Consider the following 22,354-nt stretch of genomic DNA (forward strand, 5'->3'; position numbering starts at 1 on the left):
TCAAGTCAAAAATGTTTTAAACCATGATCTAAAGCAGCCTTCCATTAGTAAAGAAATTACCGTCTGTTACCAGAACTTTCTATAGAGAGTAGACTTGTTCTGGCTTCCTAAGGCCCATTTCTAGAATGTTTCCAACAATTTGTTTTTAATATCAAATCTTTTCCTTCATCCAGATGTTTTCAAAATGACAAACTAGGAAAGAAAACAATAAAATAAAATGCATTTCTTTCCATACTGCAATTTGATCTTAAAAAAAAAAAAAGAAGAAGAAGAAGAAGAAAAAGAATGACTCATCAAACCTGCAAAGGACATTTGTCTGCAGACACTTCCTGACCACTGATTCATTTTTTTTTTTTAAGCACACTTTAGATTCCCATCCTCTGCAGTTCTGGTCAGGCCTGGCGCTCGCTGGCTGCGTGCGGGCCGGCTAGGATTTCTCCCAGAGTGCAGAGTGACACCACATGAATTGATTTTCCCTGCAGTGACCGCCCCAGTCTGACTGGCACCTCAGCTGCCTCCCAACCTGTCTCATTAGGACGCTGGGTGAATGACAGCAGCTGGTGTCAGATTATAGAGGTGTTTTCAAAAAGGAAAACACAGACCCTTCGAGGCAATGCTAAATCACTCGAATGGTATGTCTCTTGGTTTGTTGTTTGTTTGTTTCGGGTTTTTTTTTTTTTTATTTTGGACAAAAATGACTTTTGAGTTAGAAGGACCTCCAGCTTGCACAGCTCAAAGGACACAGGGGCATTTCTGAAATCACTTTCTCCCACCTGCATTGCTTGGAAGTTCTTGTTACTGGGTAACAGTGTAGCAGCCATGTTCAAGGGCTGGGGGATTTTTTTTTTAATATATATATATAGATATCTTTTAAAATTCTTTTAAATGTTCTATACACTAGTGAGGGGTTGTACATGATTTTCCCCCTTGGAATGCAGTTAGCAAACTGGTAAAGCCAGATGCATGACTTAAAACTGTAGAGAGGAGTATTGCTGTGGGCGGGCTCTGCTCAGTTGCCCTCCTCCTGGCCCTTGCCTCTCTCATCAGTGAGCTCGGCAAAGCTTCCCGCCTTGACAGCTGCAACCTCCTCGAAATTCCCAGAAGCCTCCGAGTCGACCCTGGAGCGTTTGAACCTTCGGTCAGGATACTGGCTGTTGTCAAAAGGCATTCGATGGACGCAGAGGACGTGGGTCTTCAGGTTCCCCTTCTGCGAGGCACTGTAAGGACAGTAGTGACACTGGAAAGGCCTGTGACCTGTGGGGAAAGGAAGTGGCCAGTCAGCACTGTGTCACACCTCAGTCACCACCCCACCCTGAGGTTTAAGACCCACAGCACCATCATCCCCGTCAATGACATCACAAACCTTTAGAGGAGAAAGGGAAAGAACGCAGCTCATTAAACACATCAGGGGAGATTTAGACTACACTCCTGTTCCGACCAGAATTCTTAATGCAGACTTTCTAGAGAGGGAACAGAAACCACTCAATACTTAGAACTATTTCCATAAAACTAAATGTTTACAGAACAAGAAATGAAGCAAACTATACCATTTTTAAGTTTTATATATATATACATACATACATACACACACACATGCATACCTGCCACAGAGCATGTATAGATGTTAGAAAACCACTTTGAGAGTCCCTTGTCTCCTTTCAGCATGTGGGTTTTGGGAACTGACTCAGAACTCTCAGGCTTGGCCCCAAGCACCCTTACCTACTGAGCTGTTACCAGCTCATCTTCCAGGTTTTTAGTGACAGGATTCAAAACTTTATTTAAAGATACTCAATTCTGAGGTCAGACGGCATGAAGCAACCTCATGTGAGGTTTCTGTCTCTCTTCTGACCGTGCTGTTTGTTTGTACTGTTAAGGTGAAGCCATTCTTAATTTACCAGTGTGTGCAAAAAGGAGTGCACAGCAGATTGGAACAGTTAACTATACTCTGCTGACTTTAGTTACACCCAAGCCCGTAAGTTTCCGTCTTCAAGTCTGAGGGTAAAACCTCACACTGTCGCACATCACGAACTCTTTGCTAATGGCAGACCAAGCATGGGGAGTAAATGTGTCTGGAGGTTGAGGAAGATGGATATCAAATAACCCTTCCAAGCAAACCTGTAAGGAATGATTGAGCTGCATGGATTTAGAAGTTGGGAGTGTCAGGGCAGAGAGCAGGGACCACACAGATCGGGTAAAGGTCAGCCTGAGCATCAAAGAAGTGAGGTTTGAGGGCTGGAGAGATGGCCCAGGGGTTAAGATCGCTGGCTGCTCTTCCACAAGACCCTAGATATGTTCCTGGCATCTGACTTGGGCAGTTTCATAACTGCCTGTAACTCTATCTCCAGAGAATCCAATGCCTTCTTTTGGCCTCGTAGGGCACTGCACTCACATGACACAGAGACAGACAGACACACACACACACAGAGAGAGAGAGAGAGAGAGAAATAAATACTAAAATAACAATAATAATAATAATAATAATAATAATAATAATAATAACAATAATAATAATAATGGAGACCTGAAGAGTGACCCCCGAAACAATAGTTTTCTAGAAGAGCAGACAAACTCTCAAATTCTTAAGGAAGCCTTTCTGACCCTGCAAGTTTGATCTCTCTGCTCTGTGAATAGCAGTGAACATGTTCTGCCATCTTGAAAACCAGTGTCTGCTTTGGGAGGTGACAGTAGAGCAAGCACAGTCCATCTGATGCCAGGAAGGTGTGGGGGTCTGCTCCCCAAAGCTCAAAAGCTCTGCAGCCCCACTTCAGAGAGAAGCCCAGGGCCCAGCCTTGCTTGCTTAGAGAAGTGAACCGGGAAGTAAGGGAACCAATCATTTAATCCCCCAAGTGGCCATATAGCTGAGTGGGGATGTTTTCCTGCATCAGTCACAGAAAACCGTCCTGCCTGTATTTTCACAGGACACTTCCCTCATTCTTCCATGCTCTCTCTCCTTTCTTTCATTTTTTTTTTTTCAGACGGGGATTGTGTGTGTAATGTGGGCTGGCCTCGAACCTCCTATTTTCCTGCTTCAGACTCCCAGTGCTGGGTTTCCAGGCCTGCACTAGCATATCTGCCCAATGATACAGTCTTGATGCTCTCACCTGTTTGTTTGGCTGATTTCTGAATCCAGTTTTCCCTATGTAGCTCAGGCTAGCGTGGAACTCTCTATCCCCCGGCCTCTATCTCCCGAGTCCGTCCTCCTGTCTTAGACATGTGCGGTCTGGTCTAGCTGTCTGTTTCTTTCCCAGTGGGCTTTAACAGTATGCTGTCCCCTTTCTCTCGTGGACAGGAGGATCTCCTGCTTGAGGGGTCTCTTTATCATGCAGCATCAGCTGTGGTATGTAATGGCCCCTGTCCGGACTGCGAGCCTTGGAGTCCTCGTCTAGACTCCTACTCCACATACAGCCACCTTCCAGCCTGGGCCACCAAAAGGAGTGCTACTTGGAGATCAGCCTGGCATTTCTTTGCCTCGGAGCCTTGCTGGCTACCACCTCCAAATGACTAGTTGGAACCCTCATGGTTCAACCCAAGAGGCTTTCCAGGCCCTTACAGAATGTCCTATCTGGATTATACCAGACAGGTTCAAGTTTCCAGTGTCCACACCCTATCTGAACCCATTCCTCCTGCAAGCACAAGATCCATTTCACGATGAAATGGATCCCCTGGGGGAGGCACCAGGCTCCTGCACTAGAGCCAGAGCCTCTCAATACCCCCAGGTCCCCCAAAGCACTCACTATCTTCCTGTTTCATCCAGCCTGGGTTTGAGGGAATTGCTACAGGTCTTGGGGAGTCTTTGCTGCTTTCATTTCTACAGATGTAGTAGCACGAGGCTTCTGGTGGTCAGCATCCCCACCCGCAAAAGCCATTTTGCAAATTCTTACACGCTGGGAGGAAACAAACAAACAAAAAATGTGTTTGCCTTCTGCCCTTCCCAACATGCTTCAGAAACAGCAGCAGTACTGTACCATGAGCACGATTCCTGCCTGCGTTTCTGCTGCCTGGTTCTACCCTCGGGGCTTGGCCACCTTCCCATGGAAACAGAGAAGGCCCTGAGTGGGAGATGTGAGACTAGCATTTCTTCTTATTATTAGCATATATTAATTGCACAGGCTAATTGATTTCAAGATGAGCTTTTTCATATATGTGTATTATATTCTTTGATCACATTCACTGACTATTAACCTTTCTTGTTCTCAACACCTCCTGCTGGCCACAGTCCCATCCTCAAATACACCCCCTTTTACATTCATGTGAGACAGACACTTCTGTAGATTTCCATTTGTACATGGGATGCAAATGGTCCTTGTTCTTCATCATGCAGAATGTTGGGTCTAGACTGAGGGCTATATTGGGATGTTGCTGTAGTTGGGATTTTTATCTGAGTGTGTTCCCCAGGGGCTCATAAATTGTGAGCCTAGTACTCAGTGTGGCAATGCTGAGAGGTGATGGAATCTTTATGAGCTGGAGTCATATGGAATTTGGTCTGTCCACAGCGGACGCTCTCCTTGGGAAGGATTATGGGATCCTGGTCAGCTTCAGGGTGAGTGAGTAATAACCCCTGAATCTGAACTCTTCTCATCTTCCCTAAGATAACTCCTTCATGGGTATGTCCCTGTCATGATGCTGACCAGCATGGTGTGATACAGCTAGAGGCTTTTACATGAGCCAAACTGAAAACAGCCCTGTTCTGTTGGATTTACGGAGCTGTTAGTTAAGGAAACCTCTCTTTTTTATATAGTACCCAACCACAGGAAGTTTGTTATAGCAAAGGAAATCAGACTAAGATAGACACCAGCCCTTGGGGAAATGACTGGAGAAGCCACAGTGTGTCTACTTCTCGTCCTTTGTTGGGACTCTAAATAGGGCTCAGCTGAGCATCTAAATAGGTTCAACAGGTTTTGGACAAGCAATCAGAATAACATTGAGACCCTCAAACTTAATGATCCAATTCATCCCTGCATACACTAAAGGTGGGTCCACTCTCACTGAAAAATGACCCGTTTTAAAATGGAAAACTACTGAGCAGGAGCAAGGTCAGCTTAGCACTGGAGCAGTTGATCCTTCCAAAAAGTTCTAGGGCTGGGGCTGAGGCTGGAGCTGGGGATGGAGCTGGAGCTGGGGCTGGGGCTGTGAGATGGCTCAGCAGTTAAGAGTGAGTACTTTCAATACAGAGGAACTGAGTTCAATTCCCAGTTTCCCATGTTCATCAACTCCAGGGGATCTGACTCCCTCTTCCTGCCTTTACTGGCACTACACTCATAAACCCACATACAAATAATTTTTAATTAAAAAAATCACAGAATTCACGGAGAAAGGAGACATCAGAAACACTTTTAAAGTGTCATCCAAAGCTTTTCAGACTCTATGGAATGTTTATATTTTCTCAAGGGTGATGGCTCTGTGACTCACATAGATCTGGAATCGAGTCACCAATGTATTTATTATAATTAATGATTATTATCATAGCATAAGGTTTTGGGGTAGAAGAATAATATAATAGTAATATCATATTATTATTGTGTGTTATTTGATAATAATATTATTAATAGCAATGATATTATTGTAATAATAATTATTATCAAATAATATCCAATAATAATTTGAAGATGAAATGCTTGTAAGCCAGTAGACCCATGGACAAACTGAGCAGACACTGTTTATGAGTCAGCCTCAGTCATGAAGACCTTGTAGAGCCTTCCACACTTTTAGCATTTTGTTGAACAGGCAAAGCCTTTCATTGGCTCACCCATCAGTATTGCTATAATCACTTTGAGGATCCCAGTCCCCAGCCTTTGGATATTAGCCTTCCTGCAAACCCTGTCACCTCAGAAGCCATGCCATTTGAGCCTAGCTTGATCCACAGAGAGCTTTGAATATCACCCCAGTTTTCAAGGAGTTTCTTTTGCGTTGGCCAACTTGACACAAAAGCACTTAGTACACCTTCCCCACCGATCGATTTTTTAAATATTTATCATGATTTGATCCTATGGTTACGTTCTGAATCTTGATTTCTTGGTAGAGACAAAGATGATGAATGATTATTCTGGCAGATTTGGATACTTCCGTGGTCAAACCATTATTGGATTGGTTTGCTTTTTAACTTTGGTGAAACGGAATCTGTCTATAAATGCATCTGAAGCTCTGAATGCATCCACTGGAGGGGGAAATCTGAGCAGAACTAGAATTGCAAGAGGTCTAGATTGTTCTATAGGCTTGTAACTAGAAATTTTATAGATGATAATAGAAATTTATAGATGGTAAAACAAGGCAGGTGTTGGCCAAGAATCAAAGTTAAATGTAAATTTCAGCCTGTGGTGGACAGATCCTTGATTCTCAAACGAAAGATCTCATTGCTCAAGACACATTTGGACACTCCACCAACTTCTGAATCAAGCCAAATTCCAGCTTCTGTCTCCCATCTGCCTAGTTGAAGCCCCTTATGTGGAACAGACTCATGTATGTCGATGTCTGTTCTCTTTTGATCAGAGAATGCCTGCAAAGTAGAGAACACCACTGTGTTCCACATAGAATACATCACTGTGTACAGCCAAGTCCAAGAGCTGCGCAGAGGAAGGGACTAACAGGCACCAATATGCTTGGGAGCCTTCCAATCTGTCACTGAGGTAGATTTTGAGAGAACCAAAACTTCCCTTACAAAATGGAGTATCTTGCTGTCAGAGGTGAAGTCGATTCAGGCCTCAGGGTGACAGGGCAGTCCCTCATTTTTCCACAAACTTCCATCTATCCATAGTGAGATGAAAGACTTAGCCAAGCTATCCCACCACCATAGGAGACCACAGATGAGCTGGTGATTCTGGGGTCCACAGGTGGTCATGAAGATCTAATAATGACTACCAATCTCTAGGAAGCAGAAAAGACTGTGAAACCCAGTTGGGTTCAACAGTTCTAAACTTGAGACTAAGGATCTAATCCATCAGTTCACACTAGCTAGGCCTTGCCCCACTGAGCATCATCCATTGTTAGGGATGACTAGTGGTCAGGTATGAAAACCCAGCGCCCTTGGTCTGACACCTTCATTTTCTTTCTGATGTCTTTCTCCTTCCTGGGAGTGGACAGACTTATGTCTGGTCACGAGTTTGAAGTCAGGCTACCACTTCCTCCCTTGGTCGCTGCTTATCAGTTGAAAGAAGCATCCTCCTGTCTGATCTGGATCCACTGGCTCAATCTCCCAGTCCCCTATTTCCACAATCTTGAAAGTGACATGTTCTAAGTTCAGAGGAATCAATCTCGGTGGATGTGTTTCAGTGGAATGGAGTTTGGCAAACACAGGTTGGGATTTGCTGAGTGCAGAACCCCTTGCTGGAAGGAGCACCTGCAGATGGCATGGCTGGAAAGAGCCTGAGTCCAAACAGCCTTATGAGACAGTTCAGTTTGTTGTAGGACCCGTACGGATTCCAATAAATCACCCAAGAGGCCGCCTTCCCATCCTTCTCTCTCCTGCGCCCCCCTCCCCTAACTTGCCATCCTCTGACTATGTAGGATGTATCTCTAGTCTACAGATTTTCCCTGATGCTCCTCCCCTTGGGCCCTCTCCCCATTGTCCAAGTGTAGAATTCTCTCTCTGCCTTCACCTTATCCTTCAATAGAGCAGAAGCTACTTCTGCTTCTGGAAGGACTTTTTGTGTGTCCGAAAGCCACCGTGCTGGTTGTCGGACACACGACTTCAGTCCTATTTCTAACATTGGTAGCTGAGCAACTACAATGGCCATGACTGCTCCTCTCCAAGAAGACTGGCAACCCCATGGGGACAGGGACCCTGGGATTTGATTGGACGGTGGTGCTCATTTGCTTGCTTGCCTGTTCTGATTATTGTGGTTAGCCACTACAGCGTCGTGCTGTATTTTTCTAGCCCATGGTGGTATGAATGAAGCATACAAGAGAAGAGACAGAGAGAAAGAGAGGTGGGACACAAGACCACTGAAGAGAGAGAGACTCCTGAGACCAGGACAGGAGCAGACTGTGTGTCAACAGAGGATCCTAGAACAAGTGAAGAGGGTAGTTCAAGATGGAAGATGGAGAAGTCTAACACTCGCAGGCCACTGGGACATCGTCTCATAGGAGAAATGAAGTGACCGGCCCTTCCTAGTACTTCAGCATCGCTGCAGCCAAGGACACCCAGGTCCTCACCTGCCAGAGCTGTAGTCCCATGTCAGGATGGTACCAGATGGCTCCCGTGAAACCCCCATCCTCCTCTCCATAGCTCTTGCTTTGAGGCCATCAACATTTCCCATCACTGCCATGCGAAAAGTAAGTACATCATACGTTAATTTGTATTGTCACTGCACCGTAGAGCCATGCTAAAGAACACATTCATTTTTAATCCACTATGAATAATATATAAATATGTATACAGTGTGGAGGGTCAAGAGGGGTGAGGAGAAAGCAAGCAGCACATTGTTTATAGTGAAAGTGGGGGAATGAGATATTTTTCTTACTTGCTACGATGGAAATAGCTATTCTTTTCCTGCACCTAAGGGGGAGAGGAAAATGCCTGCCCTTGAGGGGCCATCCATTAGTTACAGATCAGCAATTGGCAATAGCTTCACAGCGAGCAGGGGCTTGGAACTTCCACACCTTCTGAAGTGACGGCTTCTCTTGGATGTAGGGCAGAGGATGAGAGTAGATGTTGGGTGGGTGGATGGGTGAGTGGATGATCAGCCCCTGGCATTCAGTAATGAGCACTTCAGAGCATGCTCAAAGCAGTCACCTTCATTGGTTCTCACACAGGCAGCAGGGGGCAGGGTCAGCAGCAAGATGACTTCTCCTTTGACAGGTATGAAAGCCTGAGCCAAGGAGATTTTTGGTCCAGCTGATGCTAAGCATGTATCCATCTCTCTGACCACTCTGGGTGCTGCCTGCAAGCCCTTTGTGCCAGAGGATATTCTCCAAAGATGATCCAGGAAGTGGTCCTGGGTACAATGACAATGTATATAGTGTGTGCGTGTGTGTGCATGTGTGTGTGTGTGAGAGAGAGAGAAAGAGAGACAAAGAGAGACACGTACATGGGCACAGTCCCATAGAGTTCTCCAGAAGACCATCAAATCCTTGTACTGAGCACTTGGGACACCATCATAATAGGAGCCCAGCAGGGGCATTTATTCCTCAGTGTGACAGTTGGTCTTGACTGTCAACTTGATGGGCTGAGAGACACCAAGGCTAGCAAGCATGCCTCTGGGTATGTCTTTGAAGGGGTTTCCAGATACAATTAGACAGTGAGTGGTCTATCTTAATTAGTGGTTGAATCCACTGATGGATTCATAATCTGACTAGAGAGGTGGTGTAGCTGAGGAGAGTGGGGCTTCCTAGGAAGAAAATGGTCGTGGGGGAGTGTCCTTGGGGACTTGTCTGGCCCCTTCTGCGACTTCCCTTCTCTGTTTCCTGCCCACCATGAACACCTGAGCTCCACAATGCCATCCCTACATGACAGACTTAAACTGTGCGTCAAAATAAGTCATTCTTCTTTTAGGTACTCTCGGGTACTTTGCTCACAGCTACAGGTGAAAAAGAGGATCCACAAGCAGTTTGGCTCTGAGACAGCCACCCCTGCTGTGGGCACTCAAGTCTGGGGATGCACAGTCTTAGCATGCAAAACACCAGCTTTGACATGGAACCTGCTCAGACCCTTTCTGTTTCCTTCTTTCTTTCTCTTTCTCATCTCTCTTTGTTGCTGTTGCTGCTGCTGCTGCTGCTGCTGCTGCTGCTGCTGCTGCTGCTGCTGCTGCTGCTGCTTTCGAGACAGGCTCTTCTTACATAGCCGCAGGTGACCTCCAACATACAGAAATCTTCCTGCCTCGTGTTCCCAAATTTTGGGATTATAAGCATGCACCTCTGTGCCTGACTCTCCACATAATTTTGATCATGTCTAGATGATTAAAATGTTAAGAGACCTTAGGGGCACCTCCCGCTCTTGCAGTTCTGTTCACAGCACCCATAAGGGGTAGCTCACAACCACCTTTAACTGTAAGTTCAAAAGCTCTGACACCCTCTTCTGACCTCCTATGGTGTACCACACATGTACACCATACGCACACAGAGACACAGATACACACGTAATTAAAAATTAGACAAGCCTTACAGAAATCATGGCTATAATCAAAGTGGCATGTGGACAGCTCTTATACACTATTGTCTGGAGCATGGCAGGAGGCAGATACCTGCACCGAATAGTCAATACAGACACAACCACCAAAGGGTTGGCTACACAGTAATAAATGCGGTGCCAGGCAGACAGCGGTACTCAAGTGAGTCTGGAAGACCAGGAGTTGGAGGGTGTGTCCACATACCACTCCACTCGCATCGATTCTCATGGTGCTCAGCATCTAACTGAACACATTTTGGATTGTGAAACTTTGCAGAATCTACGCCCCCATTACGTTCAGTCTATCTGCAGATTTGTGGCTAGCCAATCTAAGCATCCAAGCAAGTACATTCCCATCGTGTACCCGCTTCAGGGTGCTGCCTTCTAAGAAGAGCCGGGACAGAGTGGGGAGAAACGGCCTTCCCAGGTGTCCCGAAGATGGGGTGGAAGTCTTGGGAAGAGCTACCTCCCGTGGGCGTTTAAGGAGGCTCATGACAACACAACACAGCAGTAGCCTCTCCACGATGCCTAAGCCAAAGTCCGCCGGACTCCTAAAAACACATTTTGCACAACACACGCTAACAAGATAAGAAAAGAGCTTCACCTACATGGCCATGCTATCCTAGACATTCAGTCCCTGGGGGTACACATGCCTGTATTTGGGGGGCAGCCATGGGCCAGGGCACTAACTGCAGGTTCCAGGACAGCTCTGGCTTTGGATTGGTGGTCTAGTTCTCCCAGGGTGCCCTGGAGTCCTCAATCCTCTCGCCCTGCTCTCTCCAAGATCACAGCTTTGACCCTGACACTGTGGAAGGAGGATCCTAGCCTAAGCTCCCTAGAATACTCTTGTTTCAGGTTCAGAGTGAGCAGGGCAATGAGGCTGGTTAACTTATATAAACAGAAGCTGCTTTCTTGGTTGCATATACTATACTTCCTAAAATTCCCCCCTAATTCTGAGTGGGGAAGAATGTTCCAATCAGGTATGTAATTCATGTTTTCCATTTTTGAAAAAAAAATATTCTTTCATCTAATCAAAAACGCTAAAACGTTTTGGAATAGTACAAATAATTTCAGGTTTCAAATTCTGTGATTTGGGTCTTAATTTAAAAGGCTACTCGAAAACATATTCAGGTTAAAATCAGAGTCTGATCCAGGTGGTATCACGTTGACAACATCACTGTGAAATCATATTTAGCTTGATATTCAGACTAGGGGTGTGTCACTGGAAGTATCCCTGCATATGTCATGTTCCTACACATCTTTTATGCTGTTTATCAACCAAGGTGGCCTAGAAGAGTTAAAATTGATTTCCAATGCCGTTCTCAAACAGATATGGGGGGAAAGGGAGAGAGGGTCCTCTTCTGCTGATGAGGTCACAGTCCCAAAGGTTCCCCAATTTCCCAAAATCAAAGCACCACCTGTGTACCAGGAGTTCAGACATGGGCCTGTTGGGGAACATTTCAGAGGCAAACCGTAACAAGCTCTTTGGAGAAGTGGCTGATTCTACAAGGAGTGGGGACAGTACATGATGATCCCAGAGCATTTTGTGCTGTGAAATAAATTGTTGCTTTTTAAAGCCTCCATTAAAAGGTGCATGAGGGCATCTCAAAACAGCGTGGAGCCAGTTAGGAGCCCTGAAGGCTCAAACACGGAACATTTTCAACAACAAAGTAAATAATATCGCACCAAATCATAGCCTAATGTATAAAATAAATATCCACAAGTCACACTGACATAAATGATTGAATCAGTAAATATGTATGGAAGGATCTGCAAATGCATATCGCAAATAATTCATGCACACGTTGACTACTGAGGGAGGCAGAGACACAGTGCCATCCTCAAGTGTGGGTGTCCAGCATATAGAGGAGGCCACTGTTACCTGGCAGTGCAGAAATCTAAATAAGCACTGCCCTAGCCACGTGCTCAAGGTCACAGTGGCAGGCATCCTTGATTTGGTACAAGAAGGGCACATTGGCGTTGTCATCTTTCTTCCCCAAACCCAGAGCTCCAGTCGAAACATGAGAAATTGCAGCCGAGGGACATTTTACAAAGTACACTCCTCAGGACAGCCAAGGTGATCACAAACAGAAGATCCTGAGACCTCACAGCTTGGAAGAGTGAAGGCATGCGACAGCTCATGCCATATGGCCTCCGGAATGAGAGCTCGGAGCAGAGCATGGATGTCAAATAAAAGCCAAGGCAATCTAGGTAAAAGGTGGGATGATGTAACAGTGACGTATCAATGCTGGTCCATTGCTGTGAAGAATTTAATCCTGGAATGTATAAGATGTCCGGGAGAGAGAGAATGTCGGGGAGCAGGCAGCAACTCCTTGCTACCTGTGCTCCGTTTTTGTTGGTCTAAGTTTGTACTAAGACAAAAGGCTCACTTTCAAAGTTTCTTATGTAACATCTATCATTAGCTGATGATGTAACCAAGAGCTGACATTCTATAACAGAAAAACACCTAACAGAATAACAGGAAAACACTCCAACACCTAACTTCAAGCGAAGGCCACAGCTGCAAGTATGGTCCTGGTGTAAGCTGCTAGTGGGTAGGGTGGATGGAGACGGCTCAGTGGTTAAGAGCACTTCCTGCTCTTGCAGAAACTCCTGGCTAGTTTTCCAGCACCTACATCAGGTATCTTATAACCATCCGTTCCAGGGGATCCAATACTGTCTGGCCTTGTGCATACATAAGCTCAGGTACAAGCACACACACACATAAAAGAAATCAATATAAGATAATAAGCCTGGCAGGTGTCTCTCAACTGATCCTGATACCATAAACTTGAGAAAAGAAAGGGAGCATTATGTCACTCCTGCCCAGACCCCCTACCAAGCATCAGAGCATCAGTGTCAGCTTTGAGCCCTGATAGTTTTGATTACTGAACAAAGCGGTTAAGAGTGGAGGCTCTCAAGTCATTACCAGGTCTTGTCTGGTGGCAAGCTGTGCCTTTGAGAAGCTACTTCATTCCCCATCTCTCTCGGTTCTCCCATCTGTAAAATGGGTGTTGTAACACTGATTAAAGAGTGAACACAGGTTGGTTTGCAGTTTGGATGGACTGGGAAGAAAGTCCACAAAATATTTAGGGTGTGACTCATAAGAACAGTCAGATAAATCTTTACTGTGTATAGTTAGGATAGCAAAACACTTCTCTGAAGTGTCCATGGGAGATGGGAACTCTGAGACTTTGAGAGGATGCTTCTTGGCCAGGGATAGCAAGCCAGAGATGGAGCTCAGCTTTGGTTGTGTAGTCAGAGCTAAGGTGACGGTGGCCATCTCCCTGTAGCTTCCAGTTCTGGCTGAGAAGAATAGTGGACATAGGGCTGGACACCAACAGGAGAATCTGCAGCTAAGTTGTCTCTGGCTAGTGGGAGCTTTGCCAGGCACAACCTCCAAGAGTCCAGCCCACCTTGCCTGCCTTGAAAGCAACCCTGGACATCGCAAGGGCCCTCGGCCACCCTCACTTTCTCCTTCACTACCTCTGTGTGCTCTTTCCTCCTTCCCCAGCACCCTCAACTTCACTCCCAGGCCACTCCCTGTGGTTCCAAGTCACACCACATTTATTTGTTTACCTCAGGCAGCCATGGTCTGTGGAGCCACCAGCCTGCCTGGGTGGTCAGCCAGCCGGCGGCATGCACTCCACAGCCACTATTGATCTGGGATCTTAAATCATCCCCGGATTTTTATGAAAACTTTTACGTTTATCATTAAATAACCTTCAAAGGGTCGATGAACTGACTTTCATTTCTTTTTTTGAAGATTTTCAGATGTGTAATATAATAATACTCTAATGAGACTCGGGGTTTGTCTCTGGGCAAGTACATCCAATATTGAAAGAAATGCTAAGAGCGACCACATGAAGGAGACATCAGCCTCAGGGAGAGGTGCACCCCAGGAGCAGGGGAAATTGGCAGCTTCCCCACCTGGTAGGACCCTTTGCTGTCTGTAGAATCTGGGGGATGTGGACAGTGTGCTAAGAGCTTTTGAGGTTCACAACCTTAGGATTAAAATAAAAAGAGTGAGTTAGAACTAGATCCTACAACTCAAACAAAGCCATCCCAGTTGTTTTCATATTTTTAATAAACCGATTTGGAATTATTAAACAAAAAGACGGTGCTGTTCAGAAGGCAAAAATGAGAGATTCCAGCATCAGCGGCTGTAACACCTGTTAGCCATAGTCTCTCTGCCTTCTGGGTGCTGAGCTAACACAGTATCTGAGGTCCTGGGCAAACAGGAGGAATTCCTGAGAGGTGCCGACAGTCGGCCCTGGCCTGTGGAGCACTTGTTGAAGAACCAACAGAACCACGGGGCCAACAGGCTCCTTTAGAGTAACCTTGAAACCTCTCAGCCTCGGCCATTAAGTCCCGTCCGCACTTGTGTGCACCGCTCCTCCTGGCCATTCATAACTCCCTGTGTACCCCCTCGGCAGGCGTCCCTACTGTCACAACACCATCTCTCCACCTTACAACCTGTCAGCTCCTTCTTCTTGTCAAAGGCAAGAAAAAGGTGCCTGATTACGTCCTGCCTGGCAAAGCTTCCAGAATTACCGCCCCCTCTCCCTCCGATGAGGACGATGGAAACCTTGGCCAGCTCTGTTCACAGGAGTGACTGGATAAGGAAGGAAGCTGGAGCTGCTCCCCATAAGCAGGGGCTTCCCTGGGGTAAGGAGTTGGGGACAGCCTAGTGGGCATGAGAAAGCGGCCCTCACACACAGGAAGCAGCTGACCTTGGACAGTCTCTACTCAGCTTCTAGTCAGTGGGGAGCTCACAAACCCCACCTTGCTCTCCTCTACTTCCCTGGCCAGCTTCCTTCCTTCTCAAAGGCTGCCTCGCCTAGTAGGTGAAAACACACACACACACACACACACACACACACATACAGAGAGAGAGAGAGAGAGAGAGACAGAGAGATAGAGACAGAGACAGAGAGAACCATTCCTACAGGCTATCCCTGGAGTCTGTGTCATACCCCAGGAATCACCTGCTTGCTTTGTTAGTTTCCTCTCTGGGAAAGCCCCAGTGCCCTGTGACTGGGTCACTTCTGTCCCCATGGTCTCCAATCTCATGGATAGCACCAAAAGGTGTTGGCCAAGTTCAAGTGTACTGTGCTCATAAGTGGGAGTTGGGGGATGTGTGTGGGGTTCATTTTGATGGGAGGTTGATGATACCACCTCCCCTGACCTGTGCAACATAGCCCAAAACCTACCCCACACAGTGGCCACGTGGCAGCACCTGTGGTCTCACCACCACAACGAAGTCACTGGGGGCCACCCTTCCCCACCCCATGCCAGGCACACATATTTTTTTCATGTCCAAAGACTATTTTTAAAAAGTTCTAGTATGTATGCTGCCAATGTTTAAAAGACAAACAAGCAAACAAACAGAAAAAGATTTTACATGAAAACAAGGGTTTCTGGTTTCCCTGGAGAAGTCAGAAAGATCTTTCAGGAGGCAGCAAATAGCGCCTGCCCTTGCCACCCACTTCTGGAATGCACAGTCTGGCATCTTCTCTTCTGTAGTACACCACGCCCTGTGCGTGCCCATCCAGGCTCTGTGGAGACGGAGGTTTCATCCTCGGCTTCACAAGGCCCTGTAGGTACACAAGCCCAGCCTTACCTTGCAGTGAGTGGCCTGGAGGGGTGAGGGTTTAACATCCTTTTCTGCACCAGATGGGCCTGCATTCCTGTACACACCCAGTAAAATAAGCAAGTGGGTGGTCGTGGCCTGTTCCCTGGCTTCCTGTTTTCCATTGTGTCTCAGAAAATGAACACATCATCCTTTCCTTCTAGTTTCTGCTTCATGGTAGAGTTTAAACATGGGGGCAGGGGCACGATTATGGTGTCATGACGTGCCGAGGTGTGCATCTTATCCGAAAGACACGGTGGCCAGAGGGAGGGGCAACGCTAAGACAGTGAAGAAGATGACCCTCCAAACCCCCCTTTCCATAAAGGAATCGGTGCCTGCCTGCCATCCTCACCCACGGGCTTCAATCCACAGAGATGTGTGGACAGTATATTTCGGAAACATTGTCTTCTTAGCATGCCCGATTCCCTGCACCTAGTTCTGGAACAATAGGAAATGATGAAGGGATAAACTTTCGGGCTGCCGGTGGACTGCTGCTATTGTTGTGGCAAACCCCTCCCAATAAATTAATTAATTAATAATTAATTAATTAACTAATGCTGCCCACAAGAGAAGAGAGGTAGCTTTTCTTCTCCCCTCTCTTTCATGGAGTCACAGAAGAAACGCAATTCCTTTCTTCTCTTTTCCTCCCCCCTAATGAAAGGCTCTTTCTAAAAAATCAAAGGTGTCAGACTTTGCTCTCTCTCTCTTGCTGGCATGATCCAGAAGATGGCTGAGGAATGACAGATGTCGGCATCCAGCTGCAATGAAGCATGCAAAAGTTTCTCTCTAATCCACTTATTTCTCTGTAGTCACGTAAACCAAAACAAATGGGCAGGGCTTTACATTAGGGCGGGGGAGGGAGGGTGCCCAAAGCCACAGCATTAGGACTTCCATTGCATAATGCAGTCTCCACGCCATCTTGCTATGATTTCCCCTCTGCAGAGTGGGGCGGGGAGTGCCCTGTATCGAGAAAGGGGACCCAGAGGATCAATTTCCACATCCCTTGGTCCCTTACAATATATTTCCCAAAGGGGCAGGTGGAAGAACAGGATAGGGGTGTCATTTGCACAGCGAGGCCACAGAACAAGCACCCACATGCAGGTACACAGGGGCACCCTGTGTCACACACATCACACACCAACACCCTGCTAAACTAACACGATCAGTTTAATCACCAGCACCGTCGTTTTCAACTACTTGAATAAATCCAGGGGAATTATAAACGAAGCCCGTGTGTAATTAAAGTGAGGATTGTTAGACTCTTCATTTAATAAAACACTTGAAAAGGAAGGCCTGGGTAGGTCTCGCAACGCCAGCGGAAGCAGGAAAGGAGGGGTTGCGGGCATAGGCGAGAGAGGCCGGCCTCTTTCAGCGTGTAGCTGCAGCCACATTGTGAACCCCAGTCCCATTTCAGTCTTGTAAGGAACCAGGAGGGCGAGGATCAGAGTCTGGGGCTCTGTCACCGCCAGCAGCTGCAACAGCTGTGAAGCGCTCCTTCGGTGCAAGCAGCAAGGAGAGATGTGACGGATTTCGCCCATGGCAGAATGGCGTTCCGTTTCTGGCCCTTCAGGCAAAAACAGTAAAAGAAAATTCGAGATTTCCCCCCTTAAAGTTCCCACAACAACCTCAGCAGAACCACATGACTCGCCTTCTACAATCTTCCCTGGTGTGTTCGCTGCTACTTTGGCAGGGACTCAGAATTACTGTTACATAAATTCCATCTGACGCCAGAGCGACCATCTGTGAGCAGAGCTGCTTCACCTACGTCTGCCTGCAAAGCCACTCTCCCCGAGACAAGGGAGAAGGGGGAAAAGAATTTGATTAATTTGCAGAATGCTTGTGATTTGCTCATATATTATTATAACTCCTCATCAGCACATGACAAATCCCCAGCCCTGGGTGCAGGCACCCGTTTGATTCCAGCAGTTTCTTGCGTCGACACCTGACAGACTGCAGAGCTTCTAATGACTTTCAGATGCTTACAAACAGTAATTCTATCTTCAGAATAAAAAAAGGGGGAGGGATCTGTAGGAAGAAAAGAGGAGTGAACTCCTTCCACCGGGGCATTTCCTTCCTGGGTATCAGTGTGATTTAACTGTGAGGGCGGCGGGAGCTCCTAAAAAGGGGCCGTCCCAGGCCCTACCACAGCCTTGGCCACGATGGATGACCGTGGAGACAAAGGCCCCCAGATTCTGGATGGCAAGTCAGCAGAGGCCACATTCTGGCTGATGCCAAGCAGTGCCCAGGTGCCGGCCAAGGCTAAGACAGGATGCTCTTTCTCTCTCCTTCCGCATTTCAGAATCCTGTTCATTTTGTTCACTTTTGATACTCTGATCCTCTCTACGCATACATCTGTGTGCTGACTGCAGTTTGGTTCCCAGCTTCCCCCTCCCCCTCCTTCTCTTCTTTGCTTTTAAAACTCTGATTATGCCTCCAAAGCCCTGCCTCTGTGCTTGATTGCCTGTTTTAGATTAGAGATTTTTAGCCAGGAGACAAAGACTTCCGAATGCACATTAGTCCTGCGTATGAGGACCCACAGAAGGAAAAGCGATAAAACGCAATGTGCCATCTGTCCGCAAACAATAACCTGTGTGTTTGGAGGCTCACAAATTACTTAGCACAGAACCTTCCCAAATTACAGAGCCTTGAGACAGAGCAGAGTTGTGAGTGAGACCCTCTTTGATGTCCTTTGGTATTTCCCACCCCCTCATGCTCGCCCCCAAATTGATTGCTAACAGTTGAGGAATGTCTCAGTGACAAGTAGATTTTTATTATCTGCATCTCCCTGGTTCCATTTGGCCTGGGACCCCAGCAGGCATGGCTCCCCCCAGCCGCAGCTGCCTGGGACAACGGGTCCAGATGCGGTCTGTCTCATGCATGTGGTTGTTAGGTTGGGGATGGGGGGGTGGTCTCCTGAGCCAGTCCCCACTTGATACAGAAAGATCCCCACAAACTCTGCCTGCTCAGAGAGCCGGTCAGCTGGTTCTGCTTTTGGTTCTGTTTTGTTGGTGACACTGTTTGCCTGTACAAATCGGCCTCCTACCCGCCTCCAGCCTCCTCCCCAGAAACACAGCCTAATACCCGTCCTTGTTCTGAAGAAGCAACCTCATGAGCCCGCAGGCCATCAAAGACTCATAATGGTTAGCCAGTGTCTGTGGTTCAGCTAGAAAATGCCTTGCGAAATGATTTAGTAAAATGGAAGGCAGAGAATGAGCATGCGCTGCCAAAAGGGGAGAGGATTTTTGTCTGTGGCTGGTTCACAGGTTAACTGGCACTCTGTGCCTTTTGTTTGTAGGACACAGCATCTGTCGTGGGGCCACGATTCTGCTGCAGTCTTAGCTAACCTGGCCTGGCCCCGGTGTGTTTCTCATGTGACAAACCCTCCCAGTTCCCAGAAGCAGAAACTGAGATTCCAAAAGTACAGTGCATGTCTCGGGGGAGCAAAGGCGTGACACTGACTCATGAAACTAGACGTTGACCGGGAACCACCAAGGAACCCCCAGGTCCTGCCTTAAGGATAAGACCTGAACGCAGCAGGTGGGATCAGTGGCATCCAGTGAAGAACACCCCATGATTGCTAGGAACAACCAGAGAAGGGTGGACACTTCAAATGGAAGCATGTATGTCTTAACAGAGTTCCAAAATAGACACATCACACACACACACACACACACAGAGAGAGAGAGAGAGAGAGAGAGAGAGAGAGAGAGAGAGAGACAGACAGACCCTGAATATGAACTATGAACTCCGTGAAGCCTCAATCCCAATTTCACCGCAACCTTCGGTGTCCAGATTTAAGATTCAAGGTCTGCCCCGGACAGGAAGACTTCTTGGGGGCTCAGTCTCACGGGATGTACATGCCACGATTGTCTAGCAAAGACAGGAACCCAGTAGGTGGTGGTGAACAGATAACCTATTTTGGGAGTCCTGGAAGTCCAGTGATCTGAAGATGAACTTGTTTTCATGACAGACTCTCAAACATGGAGTCAATAAAGACAGACTTTACATAAGGTCTGGCTGGAACACACTGGGGTGGGAGAGTACCACTTGCATTCAAAGAAACAGATATTTATTTATATGTTTTAATACATGATGCCAAATGGTGAGCCACACTGCCATCTCCATATCCTAGTTACTTTCTGGTTCCAACAATGAAATCAGTTCTGTGTTTTGCAGTCCTAACATGATTTGGCAAGGACATTTTACATTTTTTTGTTGTTTTGTTTTGTTCTGTTCTGTTTTGTTGTCTTCTTCCATTGCTATAGTTGCTGTCCTCATTTACATTTGAATCCGGGTTTAAGGCTTGCTAACTCCACAGGTAACACGGAGGGATGGAGAAGGAGCCTCAGGAAGCTGCTGCTGGCCATGTGGCCTCTCATCTCTGCTGTTTGCTTGTGTTCTGACTAGCATGGAACTCACTCTGTATCTCTGGATGTCTTGAAGCCTCAAACCTCCTACCTCAGCCTCCTGTATTGTGGGATCAAAGGTGTGAACCAGCATATGTTGCTTAGATTTCAATTCTCTGACTTACTTTTGACACAGGTTTCACTATGCTACCCGGGCTACCCTCTAGTGATCCTCCTGCCTCAGCCTCCTGAGTGCTGGTATAATAGGGACGTGCCACCTGCTGACTGCCCACTGAGGGTTTACTGATGATTTAAAACACACAAGCACACCCAGGTACATTTCAAGCCCCAGCTGGTTTGTGTTTCCTGTCTGACCAACACATTGTTGCCACTAGGAAAGTGTCCCCCCCACCCCCGGGGCCATGTGACAGAAGTTTCCTAACCCCCTCCTCTCCAGACAGGTCTCAGGCACCTGGGGAAAGAGAGGCTGGGCAGCATTCTCCCTAGAGGAGTTGAAGTTTCTGGTAATGCGTCAGGAAGGAGGTGTTGGGGCAGGTTGAGCTGTCTCATTCTTCCATCCCAAAGAGACATGACTTCAGGTTTCAAGATCCAGTTTTGAACATGAACCCCTATTTTGTGGATGCCTTATAGTCTGGTGAAATCTGGGAGCCACTGCCAACTCCAGCAGGCAGGTATAAGCGATAGGACCTTATCTTTGGTGTTGGGGAGGACATCTCTGACCCCAGCACGCAGCCTCACAGCTTCCGACAGTTTCCTCAAACCTCTGAAACCTCAGTTTCTCCACCTACAAAGAGGCTAACGCTTTTCTTTCTCAGAGTGAGTGGTTGACCCCGTGGGGTAATACCCATCACTAATAAAGCAGGGAACCTACGGCAGCTTCATCTACCATCCAGATTATAAATGTCAGCCACCGATATTCAGCAGAGGTCACTGTCCTTGAAGGCTCTTGTTGCCTTCTCTCTAGCCAGTCCTCACAGGAAGAAACTTCTCCAGTTTGGGAGCATGCAGTGCAGAATTCTGGAGAGAGGATCTCAGACTCCACGCTCATCTTGACCCCAGCACCAAAAAGGCAGAGCTGTCATTTAGCCTCAGACATGACATCACCCTCTTCAGGAGCGTACTTAAGGCAGAAGAATATTGAAATCCATCAGCATAAAGGGGGTTCAAAGTCTAAGCAAAAAAATTAAAGCCACCTGAGCAAGAGAATTTTATGCAATACCCTAACTGCCTTTTGATATGGCATTTTACTACACATTCAGTATTATGGATCCATAACATATAAATGTGTATACTGTAGGATAGATAAAAAGTGGCTGCATTTGCATAAATGTTCTGTGAAAATCTCTCAGAATATGATGGGTGTGTGTCACTGAATGAGGGAACCAACTTTAGAAGATTGGGGTGTGTCTGTGTGCATTTTCAGCCCCAAGGAATTTTGCTAAATAAAGCAGCCCAAACTCAGCTGACATTTAAAAAAGTCCCTTGACACTCGGAATAAAGAGTCTTCCGGCATACACTTCCCTCAGAGCAAGGACTCAAAACCACACACAAAAGCCAAATGTATAAATTCACAAATCTGAGCTTGGATGCTGGGAGAGAGACATCGGGGCACCTGAACTGGTACCCCAGAGCCACTGTGGGTGTCGATCCTGTGGACACTGTGGGGCTTACAGTGCAGCTTGTTACACGGGGCTGCCTGGGGCTGAGCTGACGCATTGGGCCAATCTGCAAGCACCTTGTCCCTCTAATGAATTTTATAGCCTGCCCTCTTACTCTGCTGCCTCCTGGCAGCTGTAAGTGTATTGTTTCTCTATGCAAAGAATACTAAGTAAAATGTTACCAGCTTCCTATACACATAATAAAAATCAATCCTTTGCTTCTAGTCCGTTAAATGAAATAGCATGTCCCCAGAAAACACAAGAATTGTCAGTGTCTGCAAAAAAAGAAAGAAAGAAAGAAGGTAAGAAAGAACGAGAAAAAATATATATACAAATAAAAGTTAAAAAAAAAATCCCAAAGGTCAGAATAAAATACATAGCAGCTCCTGTAAAACTAAAAATAGATACGAATATTTGCATGCATTCTATACGGCATGTGTCCTCAAAATGCCCCACCAGAACGCATGCTGGAGTCCCGGTCTGTGGTGTCTTTTGGGAGCTTGTGAAGCCTTCCTGTTTCCTAAGATATAGACATTGCGCCCGTTGACAGGAAATAGACCTTTTTAATTGAGCTGATAAGTTGAAGTGAATATGCCCT

At 46.7% G+C, this 22,354-nt stretch overlaps 1 protein-coding gene across 1 annotated transcript in view; it reads right to left on the reverse strand.

Annotated features, from left to right (window-relative positions):
- Window positions 1-908: 908 nt before the first annotated feature.
- The window catches only part of Znf536 (zinc finger protein 536), a 320,701-nt gene continuing 299,255 nt past the window's right edge, over window positions 909-22,354 (reverse strand). Inside the window, exon 5 of the mRNA XM_055595039.1 lies at window positions 909-1,254. Within this exon, the coding sequence (XP_055451014.1) occupies window positions 1,010-1,254 (245 nt within the window). The 3' untranslated portion in view covers window positions 909-1,009. The remainder of the gene's footprint in view (window positions 1,255-22,354) is intronic.

Source organism: Psammomys obesus, unplaced genomic scaffold (assembly GCF_907164565.1).
Source record: "Psammomys obesus unplaced genomic scaffold, mPsaObe1.curated_primary_1811, whole genome shotgun sequence".
Classification (NCBI taxonomy): Eukaryota; Metazoa; Chordata; class Mammalia; order Rodentia; family Muridae; genus Psammomys; species Psammomys obesus.